At 36.1% G+C, this 20,627-nt stretch overlaps 1 protein-coding gene across 5 annotated transcripts in view; it reads left to right on the top strand.

The window, feature by feature from the left end:
* The window catches only part of LOC128524330 (MORC family CW-type zinc finger protein 3-like), a 111,714-nt gene that overhangs the window by 11,920 nt on the left and 79,167 nt on the right, over nucleotides 1-20,627 (top strand). Inside the window, exons 10-20 of one of the 5 annotated variants that reach the window (XM_053496855.1) lie at nucleotides 1,049-1,153; nucleotides 2,029-2,154; nucleotides 2,277-2,351; nucleotides 5,651-5,722; nucleotides 8,920-8,965; nucleotides 10,288-10,344; nucleotides 12,735-12,810; nucleotides 12,892-12,958; nucleotides 13,041-13,374; nucleotides 14,291-14,559; nucleotides 14,732-16,270. The exons of 1 other annotated variant lie outside the window; for it this stretch is intronic. In XM_053496855.1, the coding sequence (XP_053352830.1) occupies nucleotides 1,049-1,153; nucleotides 2,029-2,154; nucleotides 2,277-2,351; nucleotides 5,651-5,722; nucleotides 8,920-8,965; nucleotides 10,288-10,344; nucleotides 12,735-12,810; nucleotides 12,892-12,958; nucleotides 13,041-13,374; nucleotides 14,291-14,559; nucleotides 14,732-14,882 (1,378 nt within the window). In that variant the 3' untranslated portion in view covers nucleotides 14,883-16,270. Of the gene's footprint in view, nucleotides 1-1,048; nucleotides 1,154-2,028; nucleotides 2,155-2,276; nucleotides 2,352-5,650; nucleotides 5,723-7,278; nucleotides 7,334-8,919; nucleotides 8,966-10,287; nucleotides 10,345-12,734; nucleotides 12,811-12,891; nucleotides 12,959-13,040; nucleotides 13,375-14,290; nucleotides 14,560-14,731; nucleotides 16,271-20,627 lie in introns of those variants that run through there. 3 more of the 5 variants (XM_053496857.1, XM_053496858.1, XM_053496860.1) reach the window with 3 other exon arrangements.

The following is a 20,627-nucleotide window of genomic DNA, read 5'->3' as shown; positions in this document are numbered from 1 at the left end:
AAGTAACATAAACATAACCAAAAACTAGAGCCTTCTTAAATTCATACGTTACATTACAAAACTTAAACCAAATACAAAACCAAACAAGACAAAAGCCCACATGACACTGTTAATATAAATAATGCTCGACCCAGTTACCCAGAACTAACAGCTATTTATAGAAAGATCTAATGAGCTACCTCGGTTCAGGTGCGCACTCTCATCACTTGACGGAGGTGCCTTCTGGGAAACTGAGTCTTCAAGCAAAAATTACAATAAATTCCAGGCAAAGTGCCCTCTAGTGTTAAACCCTCGCAGTAATTTGATTACAGTTACCAATGTCAATAACATTACGTTGCAAGCATTACAAATGTAATGTTTAAAAATACATCAAAATCCATTTAAAAATCACGTTTTGCACGGGCGGCACCAAAGACACAAAAACACGAGGTCTTACGGGCAATCTTTGGGCAATGCTCTACTGGAAAACATTAAGTGCTGCCATTCATTTGGATGTTACTCTGACGTCTACTGATCTTACTGATCCGTCCACATATCTTAGAATTAATGGAAACAGTATTGCCTTATGGCAGTGGCCTGTTTCAGCAGGATAATGCATCATGACACACTGCATTAATTGTTCAGGCATTATTTAAGAAACATGACAAAGATTTTAAGTTTAAGTTTTTTTTTGTTTTGTTTTTAAAATGCTGCTTTACAACAATGTCCATTTTTAATTGAATTAAATTTGAGTTTTTAATTGAAAATTTCCCATATCTCAACCCAATTTAGCATCTGTACATGTGCTGAAAAAACAAACTTGCTCCATCTTGCAACTTACAGGTCTTAAAGGATCTGTTGCTAACACCTTGGTGGCAGGTAGCTCAGGACACCTTCAAGGGTCTCCAGACTTTCATAGCTTGATGAGTCTGAGATGTTTTGGTGGCTCAAGGTGATAAATATTACGAGTAGAGTTTCTGTTGATTTTTTCAACACTCTAACATGCGGCATTTCTGTGCATACAGGCTGTATATAGTGTTCTTAAAGATGTAATTTTGTGTCTGTGTAGGAGAACCATGCTGGATTTGGGTACTAAGCTTGAGGATTATTGGAAGGAAACCTGGTATAGATTTAAGCAAAACGTGAACCGCACTGAACCCTTCGAGGATTTTTCGTAAGTTTAAAACTGTATACACATAAACACAAATAAACACACACACACACACACACACACAAAAAAAAACACACACACACAAGATAGAAATAGCAGGAACAAGCTTTTTGCATGCTTTGTTTGTTTGTTTTATGTTGATAAAAGAGGCTAGTTAATTATTTAAAATATTATTCAGTATAATTATTTAAAAGATTGCCTATGGACACTATTTTCTTTTTTCTTTTTTAAGTCATGGGCGGTTCTAATGGCATTTCAGTTCATGTCATACTGTGTATGACTGTATATGTGACAAATGAATTTGAATTTGAATTTAACATACAGTAGCAAATTTACAGAATCCGCCTATTTAACAAAATCAACATATGCATGCATAGCACAAATTCTGATAATAGGTTGCACTGATCTGCTGTAATCATATAATTTTCTGGAATTCATAGATTTTAACTGTTTATTAGTTTATATTTTGTGAAGCCTAAAATTATACTTTAATTCCTTTGTTTTTAACATAGAAAAAGTTGACACCTGAATGTTTCAGCAACATCACATCACCATCTTCAGCAAATCATGTAACTTCCATAAGGTGACTTGCTGAAGATGGTGATATTAGCAAAATGATGTAAGTTTATGTTTTGATTCTGTGTTGGTAAAAGTCTACAAATGCTAAATTCAGGATCCAATAACCTTCATGGATATAACTAAGAGCGTAAATAGGTACAATAAATATAATTGTATGCTCACAAACAGAAATACCAAAGCTTAGATAGAACAGTTCTACATACATCTGTGAAACATGCTAAAAAATCTTACCACAGTTGTATTTTAAATAATGGTTAAAGGGTTAAAAGTTTTTTTATTTTTTTTTTGTGCACTCACAGGACTCGGAAGCCAGATCAAACCTGGATTCAGTGTTATGAATGCTTGAAGTGGCGAAAACTTCCTGATGGTGTTGGCGAACTACATAAAAAGTGGTTCTGCAAAATGAACCCTGACAACCAATTCAGGTGTGGGTCTCCTTCTTTCCTCTCTTTTTTTTTTGTGTGTGTGCGTGTGTGTGTGTGTTTGCATTTTTGTGTGGGGGGCGGGAGCTGGGATAACTAACATCTGGAGTGGAACATATTTTCAGGAGTTGTGAAGCTGAAGAAGAGCCTGAGGATTCTGATGATGAACAACGGGGATACCAGAAAACCTACAGACAGGAGTGAGTAATGAATCAAATGATTTCCATCTTTTCATTTTGTGTATGCGTTTGTGTGTCAGTTTATAAGGTGTTTATGAAATGTATGCTGTCACGAATACTCCCTTGGTTAGTAAAGACAGGGATACTCTCACCAAAGCAAAAAGCTTATATTAATAGGCAGGGGATGAATGAACATGTCTTCTGTCTTAAAACGGGAATTGATAATTTCAAACACTCATCTACCAAGTTCTTCACTGTCTTTTTGGATTTTCGTGATGCATTTGGCACATTGCCCCACGATGTCATGTTTCATGCATTAGATGAAATAGGATTACCAAAGCTGTATGCAGATGTAATTAAAGATGTTTATAATAACTCCTACATTCAGGTCATATGTGGAAGTGCCCTTACTGATCCCATACCACTTAAAATTGGCATCAAAACAGGGTGCCCATGGAGCGCCATCAATTTCATTCTGGCGATTAACTCCTGGATGAAGTGGTTGTGCCAGTGTGCACCAGCAGGTGTGCGATCCCCAAACCCAGTGCAAGGTTATGCGGATGATGTGGAAATCTCCTCAAGATATGAAAGTGTAATTTCCAACATGCTCCACCGCACAGATGAGGTCTTAAGGTGGTCAGGTTTAGACATCAAACACACAAATGTGCTGCATTTTATGAAAGACGTAGTGGAGGAAACAGATGGTATAAAGCAAAGTCTGACAAGCCCCCTACCTTTTTATTAATGCAGAAACGTATCCGGTTGTATGATCGTCACGAAACATATCCTTATTTGGGCCATAAATTTAACGTCAGTGGCGACTGGGAGGAACAGATCTCAGAGCTGTGTCAAGATAATACCCAAAGACTTGGGCTAATTGATGCTGCCCCACTTCCCATAATGATAAAGATTGAAGCCATCAGGCTAATCGCAGTAGCTAAAATTTAACATCTTTTCCCAAATGTACATATTCCACAATGTATATTGTCAGCGATAAACAACGAAATGGTTAAGCTGGTGAGGAAATGGTTTTGTCTTAATAGGCGCACGACTCGGGACATTATCTTTCAGTCGCGTAGAGACGGAGGTCTTGGCGCCCCAAATATTGAATGGCTTTACACCGCGTCCAGAATAGGACATCTTCTAAACATGCTTAACAATGACGATACAACTGTTAAAGAATTATCACGTGAAATCACTGTTTTTACATCTACAACGTCGCAAAATACCTCCTGCTTCCATAAACGAGTACCAGTTTCTTGGATTTAAACTAAAGCAGAACGGAAAGTTAGACATCAAAGCAGCCGGATTTGGAGTGAGCTCCGACTGGCTAGATTTAAACGACCTCTGCTGCCGTATAGGAGTACAGCTGTCCTGGCCGGGACCCGACGGAGAAGTAGTTGCTCTTAATGACAGCATAATCACTGATCCACTGGTTTCTACCCTGGCGTTCCTTAATAAAGACTGTACTCCTCACCAGTTACAGATTAAACACGGAAAGAGCCTCAATTCTTCATCTTAGACGGATCCAAAATGGACAGCACTGGACGGGTCTCAGATTACAAGGAAAACTTGCATTACTTCAATTTGTTGACCATTCAGTGTCTCATTCTGCTCTGTTTAATCCCTCAATCTCAGATGACATTTTAATATTCATGATTAAAGCAAGATTACAGTGTCTACCAACAAAGTACAATTTGGCAATATGGTATCCATCAAAGCATGAACCTTATTGTATATTAAATCCAGCTCAGCAGGAAAATGAAAAGGTTGCTCATATACTAAACGGATGTTACAATTATAAAGGACTCTTTGTGGCCAGACATGACTGTTTGGTTGATCTGGTTGCAAAGGACTTGCAAAAGGTAATCGGTGGACATGATAGTAAGATTTACAAGCATAGCACTGTACAAATTAACCGGTTTCATCGTAACATATCTAACAGTGAGTACTTTACAAACATTCCAAATACTCCTGACATTGTAATTGTTAATGAGGTTATGAAATCTGTATGTATTGTTGAGGTAGGCTGCTGTTTTGATCTGTATATGAATATTTGCTATTATTCTAAACTATTGAAATATCAACCCCTGGTAGATCTCATCCTCCGACTTGGATATAACTGTAGATTAATAATTCTGGTATTTGGAAGTTTGGGTCATGTCCATAAGAGTGTGAATAGCGGGATGCAGTTAGGGGGGGTTACAAAAAAAGAAGGCAAAAAGGCTTGCAAAATTCTGCTCAGTTTCAGCCATTATAGGGAGCATGCAAATATGGAGACAGAGATGTTTTCTTTATCCCTAATGTGCTAAGTATTATAAATGGAAGGACTTGTACAAGTATGTGAGCCATGAATTGTAGATCTGTCACCATGTCAAAGACTCTTCCCAGAGTATTTGGATCTTGTTTCCTTTGTAATGTCCTTCAGATCCAAATAAAAGTATTCATGTGTTTGCGTGGGGTGGAGGGAGGATTGGGTGCTACCTAACATCTGTTTATTTTCAGGACTTTCTATTTATGTGTGCGGCATGTGTGTGTTTGTGTGTGATTTTAGACTTAAGTCATCCAAAATATTAAATAATCTTCTTTAAATAGTTGATATTGAGCCTTCGGCTCTAACCTGAGGTGCTGTTAATTAGTGATTTTTGAGGCTGGTAACTCAAAATGAACCTCTCCTCTATAGCAGAAGTAAGTTTTGTTCTTGCCTTCCTGAAATGGTCCTTACAAGATCCAGTTTCATCATGGTGTTTGATGGGTTTGCAAACGCACTTAACAATACTGTTCTTGCAGAACTATTGCAAAACAGCTGACCTTCATCACTTAAAATAACAACTGACTGTTGTTGTTACTTAATTACCTAATGCCATATTCGCTATGTCTTTTGACTGGGACTGAGTATACATATAGAAACACACACACACACACACACACACACAAAATAGAAATTGCGGAAACAAGCTTTTTGCATGCTTTGTTTATTTGTTTTATGTTGATGAGAGAGGCCAGTCAATTATTTTAAATAATATTTAATATAATTATTTAAAAGATTGCCTATGGACACTATTTTCTTTGTCATGGGCAGTCATACAAGCATTTTACTTCATGTCCTACTGTGTATGACTGTATATGTGACAAATAGTTTTTAATCTGAATTTAACATACTGTACAGTAACATATGCATTCATAGCACAAATTCTGATAATAGGTTGCACTGATCTGCTGTAATCACATAATTTTCTGGAATTCATAGATTTTAATTGTTTATTAGTTTATATTTAGTAAAACATTAAATTATAATAATTCATTTGTTTTAAACACAGAATAAAAGTTGAAGAAGTAGAGGCTGATTCTGATGATGAACAATGTGAATACCTGAAAACCTACAAACAGAAGTGAGTAATGAATCATATTATTTCTTTCTTTTAATTTTGTGTGTGCCCCCGTTTGTGTGTGTGTGTGTGTGTGTGTGTGTGTGTGTGTGTGTGTGTGTGTGTGTGTGTGTGTGTGCACGCGCGCGCTATACTGTGCAAAAGTCTTAGTTAAGCACCATTCAGTATTATCACACATACAGTAACAGTTCATGATCTAAGCGCACTTTTTCTTATGCACCAGGACAACGATCCAAACACACCTGCAAGTCTACCTCTGAATGCCTAAAAAAAGATTTTGGCCTATTTAAAGTCCAGACTTAAATCCGATTGAGATGGCCTTAAACAGGCCATTCATGCTGGAAAAACCCTCCAATGTGTCTGAAATAAAACTATTCTGTAAATCAGAAGTAGTTATTAGGTTCAGGGGACAGTTAATTTTTCACACAGGGCCACATAGATTTGAACAGCTTTTTGCCTTAATAAATGAAATCATCATTTATCTTTGTGTAATAAAATTAGTATTTGTTTGATGATATTAATCATTTTAGAATCAGAATCAGAAAGAGTTTATTGCCAAGTACGCTTGCACGTACAAGGAATTTGTTTTAGTGACAGAGCTTCCAGAACAGAAAACAAATGACAAGACAAAACAGCACGACACAAAAAAAAAAAAAAAAAAAGGTTGACATCAAATGGAGTAGGGTGTGAGATTCTTTTAAATAAGTTATATAAATATTTGAAATCTGTGGTATTATACAGTATATTGCACTGTTGTACTGTACACAATATTGCACATATATTTATTGACAGTTGATGTTTAACTGTTCATGAGGGAGATTGCCTGGGGAAAAAAACTGTTTTTGTGCCTGACTGTCCTAGTTTAGCAAACTAAAAATAAAAATCAGGAAAGAGCAAGTACTTTTTCACAGCCCTGTAGTTACTAGAATACATTCGCATATTTCTCAGCATGTTTAGTAAAACCTCCTATCTGTTTTACTTATAAAACTAAACAAATTATTAACACTACAGATTAATTTCAAGCAAAGGGTTTTCCCCACCAATATTTGCTGTGAAAACTCTTTGCTTGAAAATAATCTGTAGTGTTACCAATTTTTGACTGTGTTTATTTTATTACTCTTAAGTGCTCTTAAAAGATGCCTTTGAAAACATTTGCTAATGAAAGAAACTTTTTTTTTTAGAAATATTTTAAAAATCATCTTTGCTTATGCCTTCTCTTTTGTATGCAAACTCTTGCACAGTACTGTAAGTAAAACAGCTGTTTGGTTTTACTGAGGATGCTGGAGAAAAAAATTTCTAGTAACTTTGTCACACTTGCTGCTTTCTATTTTTATGCAAAACCCCAAAGCCTAAATATTTTTGTTTGTTTGTTCCCATCTGAAAATTGGTGAGAAAGTGCTACAGTGTGTTAGAAAATGTCCAGATTATTTATTTAAAGCATCCAAAATATGTAATAATTTCCTTTGAATAGTTAATATTGAGCTTTTGGCTCTAATCTGAGGTGCTGTTAATAAGTGATTTTTGAGGCCGGTAACTCTAAATGAACTTCTCCTTTGCAGCAGAGGTACAGTAAGCTTTTCTGGAATGGTCTTCACAAGATCCAGTTTCATCATGGTACTTGATGGTTTTGCAAATGCACTTAACAAGAACTATTGCACAACAGTTGACCTTCATGTCTTAAAATGACGACTGATTATTGTTGTCACTTAATTACCTAATGCCATATATGTTATGTCTTTTGACTGGTACTGCATATACATACACACACTACACATACTGTAACTACTGTATACTGAACCTCGGATTGCGAGTAACCCGGTTTGCGAAGGTTCCGCAGGACGAGAAAAAAGTTGTAATAAATTTTGACTTAAAAAACAAGCAAGTCTTATTTATGAATACCGAGTATCATGTATCACGCATTGCTTCTTGTTTTGACGCTGAGCGTCACGTAATCACAACTAAGCCAATGTTTATTCTCTCGCGCACACTGCGGAATTGTGGGTAATCGTCTCCCCTGCTCTGTCTTAATCCACGTTTCTTTTTGGTATAATCAACATTCGTGCCGCATGTACTGTTTACTATAACACACTGTGTGTGTGTGCGTTTAAAGCATCTTTTATTTTGTGTTTGTATTAATGTGTGTTCTCTTACCTTCTCACACATACATACACGTGCACACACACACACACACACACGCACACTCTAATGGAAACACTGCAGGTTTATTTGTTTTATTTTTACTTTACAGCAGTGATTCCGTGTGTGTAAGTAAAATAAGAGGGAAGTAAGGGTTTCTGTGGGTAAAGTGCAGGTTCATTTGTTTTATTTTTACTTTATATTTTGCATTTATTATTTTTATATATTTATTTTTTTGGGCTGTGGAAAAAATTAGCTGTGTTTTCATTATTTCTTATGGGTCACTTCTTTCATTTGCTAGTGTTATAATATACAAGCCTGCTTCCGGAACTAATTATGCTCGCAATCCAAGGTTCCACTGTATATAGGATAATGCTGAATAATTGTTCATGGGGAGAGAAATTGAGGGAAATAAGCTAAGATATAACTTTATTGTGTCTGACAGTGAGGTAATTTCTATGTTACAACAGGGAAGAAAAATGTGCAAATAGGGAGTAACAGTGTATAAATACAAAAAAAAAGAAAATTAATACAAAAGTTATACTTTTAAAAGAATTGCACTGTATAATATTGCACATTTAAAATGGTATTATTGCATAGTAGCTATGGCATTAAAAAGTAAAATATTGTTACTATATTGTAAGATATTATAACTATATTTTAAGATGTTGTAACAATTGTAACTATATTGTAAAAATTAAGATATTATAACAGTATATAACATTATAAAACAGCGTCCATTATGGAGACTGGTTCACTGGGAGCCGCTCTGATTGTACAGTCTGATTACAGCAGGAAGAAAAGACCTTTAATATTACTCTTTTAGACACTTAGGATGCAACACTCTGTCATAGAACGAGCTTAAGATTTTATATTTTTCAAAGTTGCCACTTTTTTGTTTTGTTTTAATAACAACTTTGCAAATGCTTTGCATTTTCATAAACAACCTACTGATGTGCTCAGTATTGTTCTACAAGAGAAAAAAGCACCAATAAAGAAAAACCCTTGAATGAGTATATGTGTCTACACCTTTGTGCTAATTTTGTGTATGTATTTTAAAACAGTGAGAAATATCAGATGATACAAGAAGAGAAGACAAACAGTGAACAGGTAATGTCATGCTATTTAAACATGGTTTATCATGGTGGCATCAGTGGTCAGTATTGAAAAAGTGCATTTTATTAAAAAGTATTTAAAACATACCTTTTTTCAGACAGAGTGTGTGAGTTCAAAATAAGTAAAGTATACACAGAGGTGGGGTGAGTACCCAAACAATGTGCTTAAGTAAAAGTAGCAGTACTTCAAAATAATATTACTTAAGTAGAAGTAACAAAAAGGAGTCATCCAAAATATTACTCAAGAGTAAAAAAGTATTCAGTGAAAAGACAACTTAAGTACTGAATAACTGTTTAAATCGCAATCCCAATGTCCGATTATTTGTTTTTATAAATTATAATAGTTATATATTACTGTGTGTGTGTATATATATATATATATATATATACAATGTATGGGGGAAATAAGTATTTGATCCCCTACAGATTTTCTAAGTTTGCCCACTTACAAAGATATGAAGGGTCTATAATTTTTATCATAGGTTTATGGTAAAGGATTGAGACAGAATATTAACCAAAAATCCAGAAAAAGCACTTATATGTATATAAAATACTTTTCAAATCGCTATTACTAGATCACTTACCGCTATTACATAATTTTTTTTACATACTAGATCGTTAATCGCTATTACATCTACTATTAGATTCCAAATGTATAAATAGGCATCATGCTATTATATATATATATATATATATATATATATATATATATATATACACACACTCACCTAAGAAATTATTAGGAACTCAATACTAATACGGTGTTTGACCCCCTTTCGCCTTTAGAACTGCCTTAATTCTACATGGCATTGATTTAACAAGGTGCTGAAAGCACTCTTTAGAATTATTGTCCCATATTGATAGGATAGCATCTTGCAGTTGATGGAGATTTGTGGGATGCACATCCAGGGCATGAAGCCCCCCTTCCACAACATCCCAAAGATGCTCTATTGGGTTGAGATCTGGTGACTGTGGGGGCCATTTTAGTACAGTGAACCCATTGTCATGTTCAAGAAACCAATTTGAAATGATTCGAGCTTTGTGACATGGTGCATTATCCTGCTGGAAGTAGCCATCAGAGGTTGGGTACATGGTGGTCATAAAGGGATGGACATAGTCAGAAACAATGCTCAGGTAGCCAGTGGCATTTAAATGATGCCCAATTTGCACTAAGGGGCCTAAAGTGTGCCAAGAAAATGTCCCCCACACCATTACACCGCCACCACCAGCCTGCACAGTGGTAACAAGGCATGATGGATCCATGTTCTCATTCTGTTTACGCCAAATTCTGACTCTACCATTTGAATGTCTCAACAGAAATCGAGACTCATCAGACCAGGCAACATTTTTCCAGTCTTCAACTGTCCAATTTTGGTGAGCTCGTGCAAATTGTAGCCTCTTCTTATTTGTAGTGAAGAGGAGTGTTACCCGGTGGGGTCTCTCCGGTTGTAGCCCATCCGCCTCAAGGTTGTGCTTGTTGTGGATTCACAAATGCTTTGTTGCATTCCTTGGTTGTAACAAGTGGTTGTTTCAGTCAAAGTTGTTCTTTTATCAGCTTAAATCAGTCGGCCTATTCTCCTCTGATGACAACAAGGCATTTTCACCCACAGACTGCCGCATACTGGATGTTTTTCCCTTTTCACACCATTCTTTGTAAACCCTAGAAATGGTTGTGCGTGAAAATCCCAGTAACTGAGCAGATTGCGAAATACTCAGACCGGCCCGTCTGGCACCAACAACCATGCCACGCTCAAAATTGCTTAAATCACCTTTCTTTCCTATTCTGACATTTAGTTTGGAGTTCAGGAGATTGTCTTGACCAGGACCACACCCCTAAATGCATTGAAGCAACTGCCATGTGATTGGTTGATTAGATAATTGCATTAATGAGAAATTAAACAGATGTTCCTAATAATCCTTTAGGTGAGTGTGTGTATATATATATATATATATATATATATATATATATATACACACACACATACCTTTTTTATCAAAGATAAACGGAAAAGTAAAGATGTTCAGCTGTTTAGTGTCACTGTGCAGATGTTACACCTAGTTTAGTTAGGAAAATTTTGGTTTAGTTTTCATTGAGTGGCCACACATCACTTCCACATTTCCACATTCCCAATTAGGTGGTCCGTGGCCTAGCAACACTGAATGAAACGAGGCATAATCGTGGTGTTTGCTTCGGTTATGACATAGAATTGTTTATTATCTGCTGTGGTAGATCTGATTTATTTAAACACATAAAAAAAAAAAGCTTTGTAAAGCTTTATATCCTCAGGAGGAGTCATTACATTGTTTTGACATCCGATATGTTCAGAAGCTTCAAATAGAATGAACAAACTAATGAATTTTTTCAAAACATAATAAAATAAGTAGAGCTAAAACCCTAAATCTCCTTATAAAATATAATTGATTATCAACGCAGTATTGAATAGCGAATTGTCGATATTTCACGGAAGCATATATATATATTTAAAAAACTGCATATATGGAATGAAACCTGAGATAGTTACATATACACACTGAATGATCCCTTGCGCCATCTGCTGAGAGAAATAAGAATTACAGGTTGGAAAAGGCAGAAAACAGCATGACCGGCACGCAGCTGTCAGCAATTTCACGTAAATAAGAGCAAAATAGCTTTATATTGTTTTTTTCTGGTGTGATTTTAAAAATGTAAGCATGCTGGATGATTAAGCTCACAGATCTAGGAAAAGTCATGAAAGGAGTGTCCTGGAAATTGATTGAGTGTGCAGTATTATTTTTTTCCCCATTGCGGGTCAAGTGATCGGTACTCTGCGTGTTAAAGTAACATTATATGTACAAATAAACATATAATCACACAAACATGAAAAAAGCATTCTATACTCACCGCAAGATTGTACTGTACATTAACTGCAAGATTCCACTAGTAGTAGCATGGATTTATGGGCGTTTCCCCAAAATTAGAGAAAGATGCGTAAACTTCTGTTTGCGCATGCGCAGTGAGCACGGATTCACAGGTAGGATAAATTTATAGAACATCAGCTGTAGACTTTCCTCCCTATGCTGTGTGACTAATTAGTCGCAATAAATAAAATATAATGTAAAGTATATACAATACTTTAATATGCGAACTATGTATTTATTGGTTTTATGAATACAGTAGAACCTTGGATTACTAGCATAATTTGTTCCAGAAGCGGCCACGGTGTCACAACGACAGGCTGAGGGAGAAAATGGATTTTTAACCTTCTAATGAGATTTTCTTTTGCTTTACACACGCGCACACACGTGTGTTATAAGAAACAGTACACACGCGCTGTACACACAAACACACAAAAAAAGTTTTATACACACATGGTCACAGTGTTATAATAAAAAGTACACAACAGCAAGGCAAAACCGTTGGCTCAGTTGTGATCACGTGACGTTCGACTTCAAAAAAAAAAAAAAGAAGCGCATGTGTGATACATACATTTTGACCCATTTTTTAAGTCATAATTTATTTAAAATCTTTGCTCGTCTTGCAGAACATTTGCAAACCGCGTTACTCGCAATCCGAGTAATTCTCAAAACTATGTCAGAACAATTTTAAAATAAAAATAAGCTCCTTATTCCTGTATCCTTATTTTAGCTATACCCTGATAATAAATGGACACAAATCTTTTGTAGAACTGTCATGATTGGTAGATCAGGAAATGCATGATTAATTACATATCCTTAGTTTTCAATCTTTCCATGTCCGTATTCTGCATTTTTTTTTCTCTCGCCAGAGGTATTCTAGTCGTAATTTATCCTGCCAAACATCATCCAGCTCTGACATAATTTCCTCTTCTCAACCAGTAACTGGTAAAGATCCATTTTATCTGTTTGCATCACAATGCATTTATTATATACAATATTTTGGTAACTTGTGTTTTAACATTTTAGGCTCCAAACTTCCTGATATCATTTTTGTTGACAGTCAGAACACTCTTGTTCTTCCTACTCCAACAAGGTACCCAGTCATTCCCTTTCTTACGCACCTTCATTATAACATGACATTACCATTGCATAATGTAGTTTCCCTTTTATTTCAGGATGAAGAGAGTCCTGGACCAAAATCAAGAGAGCCCAGCTAAAAAGAAAGCTAGAGGAAAGAATGTTGGTACTGTACAACACAGTTTGTCAATAACCAGAGCCTTTACTGAGGCTTATTTTGCTTCATCCGTGGGTCTGACTGATAGTGGTAATGAAGCACAAATTAAGGAATTTGGAATATCACAAATGGAGGATGTAAATAATGATATTGAGAAGAGAATAGCAAAGAAGGAACAGAGCAATGAATTCATAAGCATCAGTACTGAAGATGAGCAAACTTACAAAGATCAGTATCTGAAGGCCATGGAGAAGATAAAGCAGCTCCAAAATGAGGTGAGAGGTCAAGAAAAAAAAAGGGAAAATGTAAAGGTGAATGCATTAACAATTTTAGACCCTTTTTAGAAGTGCTCAAGCACTTCTACATTTAATCTGACCACCCCTATGACAATGATAATAATAATGCATCATTATTTTCATTTTAGCACTCTACTACTCTCTGCTTATATACACAACCCATGTTGAATTTTTAAGATAGTAAGTGCAGGCTAATTTGTTTTATTTTTCTTTTACAGCAGTTAGTGCGTGCGCTAGAGTGTCATTAGAGAGATTAACGTGTGTGTGAAAGCGTCCCGCACTGTAGGCCCCCCCTCTCAAAAAAGTCATTCCTCCTCTTTTCATACTTTAGCTTTACACACACGCACACACAAATGCGCACAAACACACACACACAGCATGTGTGCACACAAACATTAAAGGAAACACTTATCTGTCAAGATTTTTTACATTTTTTTAAATGTTAAGTTAGGTGAAGGATAATTTGTTTAATTTTTACTTAATATTTTGTATTGATTATTTATATATATATTTTTTTAGGGGGTTGTGTAATGAATAATTTGAGTATTTATTATTTCCTATGGGGGAAATTCACTTTGATTTACAAGTGCTTTGATATACGAGCACATGTCAGGAACAAGTTCTGCTCGTAATCCAAGGTTCCACTGTAATACTAATAGGGATGTTAATCAAAATATATTTAAGAATATATTAAATAGAATAAAATAATATCAATAAGACCAAAAAAATTGCCCACCAATGGTGTAATATTGAATTTTATTAATGATAAAAGGAAAATGAAACTTAAATAAAAAAATAAAAAAAAAACATTTTTAGTGATGTGAGCAGTCATTATTGCTGATTTTTTTTTTTTTTTTTTTTTGCAATACTTATCTTGTGCTGTTCTCACACACAGGTGGGCAGTCTAAGAAATATGAAGTGCACATTGTTGACCAGCTGTGAAAGCCTGCAGAAAGATTTAGAGGGGATGAAGAAAAACATTGAAAAGTTGAAGGCAAGTGTAGAAAATCCAGGGGTCCGGACAGATTTTCCATCTTCCCATGTAGAAAGTACAGCAACTGTAGCAGACGTTTCCACCTTCGAAAGAGGAAGTGACTCACAGCAGCATGAGACACATGACAAATCAGAGATAGAACAAGAAAAGAGTACAATAAAGTTATACAGGTAAAAAAAATTCTAGAAATATGCAGGACAGTACAGTACAATACCAATAAAATCTGTATTATTTATCTGTATGATTGTTTCGGTTGTTCAAAATTAACTTTATATTTTTTGATGTTTAAGACAGAAGCCCTGATCGTAACACACTAACACAAGCAGTTTCTTTTCTTTTCAGCCTCAGATTAAAAGAACTCAGACAGAAAGTGGCCCGTCTCCTGGTCACCTTCATCCCTGCACTGGACCTGCAGCAGGTTAATTATGATTGCGAAGTCATAGATGAGATTCTCACTCAGGTTATAGAAGAGAAAGACGCAGCCTCTTCATAAAAACAGTGGTGATGAAAAGAGCACAATTTCTTAAACCACATTAAACTTTTGGTTACTTAATGCAAAATTACCTAACTCAAAAGTATTTCATGTACCTGACTTAAAGACTGTATAGTTAGTGGCGGTTATAATGCTTTATAACGTACTGAAATACCCATTGCTGATGGGAAAAAGAGTTTGTAGAAATAGCTAAAAGTTTCGAACTAAAAATAAGCTGATCTGCTTAAATTTAATTGCAAATCCAATGGTTAAAAAATTATCTTGTCAAAAGCGAGCATATTGAAGGTATTGGGCAGTGGGATGTCCCATACAATAAAATAACAAAAGTCATTAACATGTAATTCCTATGGAGACTCAGAAACAGACTAAAGATAAGAAGAAAACAAAAGGGTTTTATCAAGCCATAGAAGGTACTACCAAATAAGGAAGGAGAAAGTACAGCAAGGAGGCTGTTTTACAGTATGGACATATGACGAAGAACTAAAAGATATGGAAGATACAGTATAGAGGAAGGCGAATGTTCACAAAGTTCACAGTGTCAGCAAACCCTATAGCCTTAACATATTTGTATTTTGCAACATTCTTTATTTGGCCTTTTATACTGTAGCTAGCAGTTGCATATTGCATATTCATTTTGGCAATCCCATGAATCAGAGGTGATCATTTTCTCATGAGAAAGACATAAGCCTTCACTTACCCTAGTTAGAAAATCAGTGTGCCCATTTTTTGGTATTGGCAAGCAATCAATTTGTATATCAGAACATAACTCGTCAGCAATATAACATTATTATACTATCATTTAATTATGAAATACAGTAAAATTATACAATGACAATACAGTATTCTTACTATTATTGGTAATGTTACATCCTACTTATGTACTATGTATACTTTTTCATTATTATACTGTGTTTTTTTTTTTTACTTTGGTACTTTGAGGTTTTGGAATCAATGTGTTTTCCACAAATGGATGACTTGGCAACAAAGATTTTGATTTTACAAATATTAAATAAAATAAACTTTCTCTTTTTATTGTGTACTAAAATTAGCCATTGGTTGTTTTTTTATGTTGATTATTAGACATCTTTCTGATCTGTTTATTCTCTTTTTATTTTTTTTTACAAGATAAAAAATCATCTTATATATTTTATATGAACTTTGCCATAAATGATTATACTACATATGCATCTTGTTAATTTTAATTTTGAGAAATTGCCCTATCAAATAAAAAACATTTTGATACTACGCAAAGAAAAAAAAAAGAGTGTAAAAAAAAAAAAAAACGATTTAAAAAACTTTGTGCATGCCATCTTTTTGTTTAATTTCTGAGTTTGCAGTGTTTGCACATCGATATGTATACAGTCGTGGCCAAAAGTTTTGAGAATGAAATAAATATTGGAAATTGGAAAAGTTGATGCTTAAGTTTTTAAAATAGCAATTTTCATATACTTCAGAATGTTATGAAAAGTGATCAAATGAATTGCATAGTCCTTCTTTGCCATGTAAATTACTTAATCCCCCAAAAAAACTTTCCACTGCATTTCATTGCTGTCATTAAAGGACCTGCTGTGATCATTTCAGTAATCGTCTTGTTAACTTACAGTAGCCGAGAATGTTGACGAGCACAATGCTGGAGATCATTACGTCAGGCTGATTGGGTTAGAATGGCAGATTTGACATGTTAAAAGGAGGGTGATGCTTGAAATCATTGTTCTTCCATTGTTAACCATGGTGACCTGCAAAGAAACACGTGCAGCCATCATTGCGTTGCATAAAAATGGCTTTACAGGCAAGGATAATTGTGGCTACTAAGATTGCACCTAAATCAACAATTTATACTGTAGGATCATCAAGAACTTCAAGGAAAGAGGTTTAATTCTTGGTAAGAAGGCTTCTGGGTGTCCAAGAAAGTCCAGCAAGTGCCAGAATTGTCTCCCAAAGAGGATTTAGCTGCAGGTTCGGAGTGCCACCAGGGCAGAGCTTGCTCAGGAATGGCAGCAGGCAGGTGTGAGCGCATCTGCACACACAGTGAGGCGAAGACTTTTGAAAGATGGCCTGGTGTCAAGAAGGGCAGCAAAGAAGACACTTCTCTCCAAAAAAAACATCAGGGACAGATTGATCTTCTGCAGAAAGTATGGTAAATGGACTGCTGAGGACTGGGGCTAAGTCATATTTTCTGATAAAGACCCTTTCCGATTCAAATTCAAATTTTATTTGTCACATATACAGTAATACACAGTACGATATGCAGTGAAATGCTTAGACAACTGCTCGTGACCTAAAAATAGAAGACTATGAATAGTAATAAGAAATAAATATGAAAATTAAAATAAAGGGTAAATAAAACTAGGAAAGAATCAAATAAAATTGGCATGAAAAAAAAATAAATAACTGTACAACAAAAATACACAATATAGAAAATATTTAAAGAATGTATGAAGAAATATAGAACAATAAGAGCAGCTGAACGGGTAGGTATATATTTATGTAATTTTTGTGTGGAATGGAGTTAAAATAAATGGTAATGTCCAGCGTTTGTGCAATCCACATATTTAAAGTGTCTTGTGCAGTGCAAAATATTTAAAGTGACTCGTGACAGAGTGATATGATGACCACAAAGTGTAGTTGTGCAGTGGCCACTAGTGTAAACGAATGTCCAGAATGTCCAGTGTGTGTGTAAAAACCATATGCGTGGATCAGTACTGTGTGGTGGTGAGAGAGACCGTATCGCCTGTGGGAAAAAGCTCCTCCTCAGTCTCTCTGTGTTGGCCTTCAGGAAGCTGAATCGCTTTCCTGACCTCTACAGAGAGAACAGTCCATTGTTGGGATGGCTGAGGTCCTTCACGATCTTCCTGGCCTTGGTCCAGCACCGCCTGCTGTAGATTGAGTGCAGGTCAGGGAGCTCGGTGCGGATGGTGCGCTCAGCTGATTGCACAACCCTCTGTAGAGCTCGTCTGTCCTGCATGGTGCTGTTCCCGAACCAGGTTGAGATGTTTCCCATCAGGATGCTCTCTATGGTGCAGGAGTAAAAGTTCCTGAGCACCTTGGAGGGCAGTCTAAAGTCTCTCAAGCGTCTGAGGTGGTAGAGAAGACACCACTTCGCCTCTTTCAAAGGTGGGCCTTTTTCACCACAATTTTGATGTGACAGGACCATGACAGGTCCTACGTGATGTGAACACCGAGGTATTTGAAGCTGTCCACTCTCTCCACTGGGCTCTCATTGATAACGGGGGTCTGGTAGTTCCTCTCCTGCTTAGTGCTGAAGTTCACTATCAACTCCTTTGTCTTACTGACGTTTAGAAGGAGGTTGTTCCTCTTGCACCAATTCTCCAGATTCCTAATCTCCTTCAGGTAGGCCATCTCCCAGTGGGCACAAACTCGTGGAAACCACGTAAAGAAGACGTGTTTTCACCACGTGGAAAAGACGGGTAATTTAGGCGTAAAAGGCAAGTCCAATTCCACGTGGATTTGACACATGGAATCCACATGTTTTTTACCACTTGGAAAAGACATGGATATAAGCCCATGGAAAATACGTGTTGTGTTCAACGTAAATTCTGCAAAGTTTAAAATGTCTACAACATCAAGTGTAAAGCAGACACAAATCACATAAAAGTTGTAATAACCAATAATTTATTCATATTTCAAAACAAACAATACAAAATGCACATAAAAACTGGGTGTAGTGCATAATACTAAAATACCATAAAAATGTGAATACTAAAAGACTAATTAAACCAACAAAACATCTAAGAGAAGATAGAAAACTGTCTCAAACAGCAAAAGAAACAAAATTACAAAAACATTTACTTAACACTTAATAAATGACACTGCATCCAGCCTTTCTTTCCTCTTAGGTGCATTTCGTAACCGATTGGCAATGGAGCTGAGGGCAAAGGCTTCTGTAACATCATGCGCCTTTACTACACTGTCTGTCAAAGGACAAAAATGTTTAGTATAATTTAGATGCATGGACTGCAATTTATCAATACAATCATTGTTTTAATATAAAAAAAGACACAACCACAAGGCACTATTCAATTACTTACCAGTTATTAATTTGCACAGCGCTGTCAAATGATGTTTTATCCCCTCTTGATCCCTTCATGTTTAGTTGAAACATAAGTGAATTGGTAAGGAATCTAAAAGAAAACAAACTTATCTATTTATCTTCAAAGAAATAAATGGGTAGAGTAACCACATAAGTTACACTGAAAAGTTCCTTCTCCTATTCTTAGAAATTTAATGGAACATATTCTGCAAGTGAATGTTAGTGTTCACTTTCAGAACTCCTCAGTGCATATAATATATTATACATGATGATGGTGTTGCATTTATGACAAATTATACCTGTTCATCAAATACTAGCCTGTTTTTATGATTTTTGACAAATTAACGTTTGCAATTGCCTGTTATGCTTCGAATCCTACGTTAGCTACATACATTGATTCACAATCAAGCTAACCGCGTCGGTTAGAACCTACACTAACTGCCACAGAACATACTAGAATATTACTGCTTACCTCAGTGCTCACCCTGTAACATCACACACAATTGTTCTCTGTATGAGACACAATTGCCACGGGTACTTTGTAACTTCAACAGACCACAAATTGAAACAAATTTCGAAGTTTCTAATTTCTTTTTATTAGCTATAAATGTTTCGCGCTTCCACTTAAAAAAACGGGATCTAGGAAAGGCTGATCACTGCGCATGCTCAGTACCACTCGCTAGACTGCAAAGTCACTCTGCGCAGCAACGCCTATGTGTCGCCTCTAATAGCACATCGGTGTTCTAAACTTCTTTTTAGTTTGTAAATCCAGTGTACGTTGTAGTCAGATGTGGCATTTAGGCGATCAGTAATACATTTTGAAAATGCCATTTTAGAACACATTTTGGCTCATGTGTTCAACTTTAGAACACATTGGACGCGTCATATGCGCCATTTATTTTAGAGTGTGTTTAATTTTAATTAATGATTGTCACATTTATGTAAAAACATACAAAATATGCATTCAAAATTAGATCAAGCAACCATCAATAGGTGGTACGAAATTATTTTCCATGTGATATCCACGTGGAAATGCACGAAGAATAATGTAGAACTAAAACTCCATGTGGATTCCACATTCATTTAGAACAGGTTTTCCACGTGCCTAAAACCACGTGGAATCAATGTGGATATCAGGTGAAAATTGGTGGATCCACCACTTCACCAAATATCCACCAGAAATCCACGTGGATTACATGTGTTGTGCCCGCTGGGCTCATTGTTATCAGAGATCAGGCCCACCACAACGGTGTCGTCAGCAAACTTAATGATGGTGGTGGAACTGGTAGTGGCCACACAGTCATATGTGTACAAAGAGTACAGCAGGGGGCTCAGAACACACCCCTGGGGGGCTCCAGTGCTGAGAGTGATGGAGGGTGAGACATGTCTGCCCATCCTTACTGTGTGTGGTCTGCCAGTTAGGAGGTTGGAGATCCACTAACACATAGATGAGCTGAGTCCCAGGTGCTCCAGCTTGGTGGTGAGTGTGGAGGGAATTATGGTATTAAATGCAGAGCTGTAGTCGATGAAGAGCATTTTAACATAATTCCCCCTTCTAGTGTCCAAGTGAGTAAGTGATGTGTGGAGTAGATGAGAGATGGCATCGTCAGTGGAACGATTTGGACGTTAAGCGAACTGTAGTAGGTCCAATGTGTCCGGTAGTGAAGAAATGATGAAGTCTCTGACCAGGCATT

The sequence above is a fragment of the Clarias gariepinus genome, chromosome 5 (assembly GCF_024256425.1).
Source record: "Clarias gariepinus isolate MV-2021 ecotype Netherlands chromosome 5, CGAR_prim_01v2, whole genome shotgun sequence".
NCBI classification, from domain to species: Eukaryota; Metazoa; Chordata; class Actinopteri; order Siluriformes; family Clariidae; genus Clarias; species Clarias gariepinus.
The sequence above is the reverse complement of the archived record's forward strand: the minus strand, read 5'-3'. Positions and strand labels throughout refer to the sequence as shown.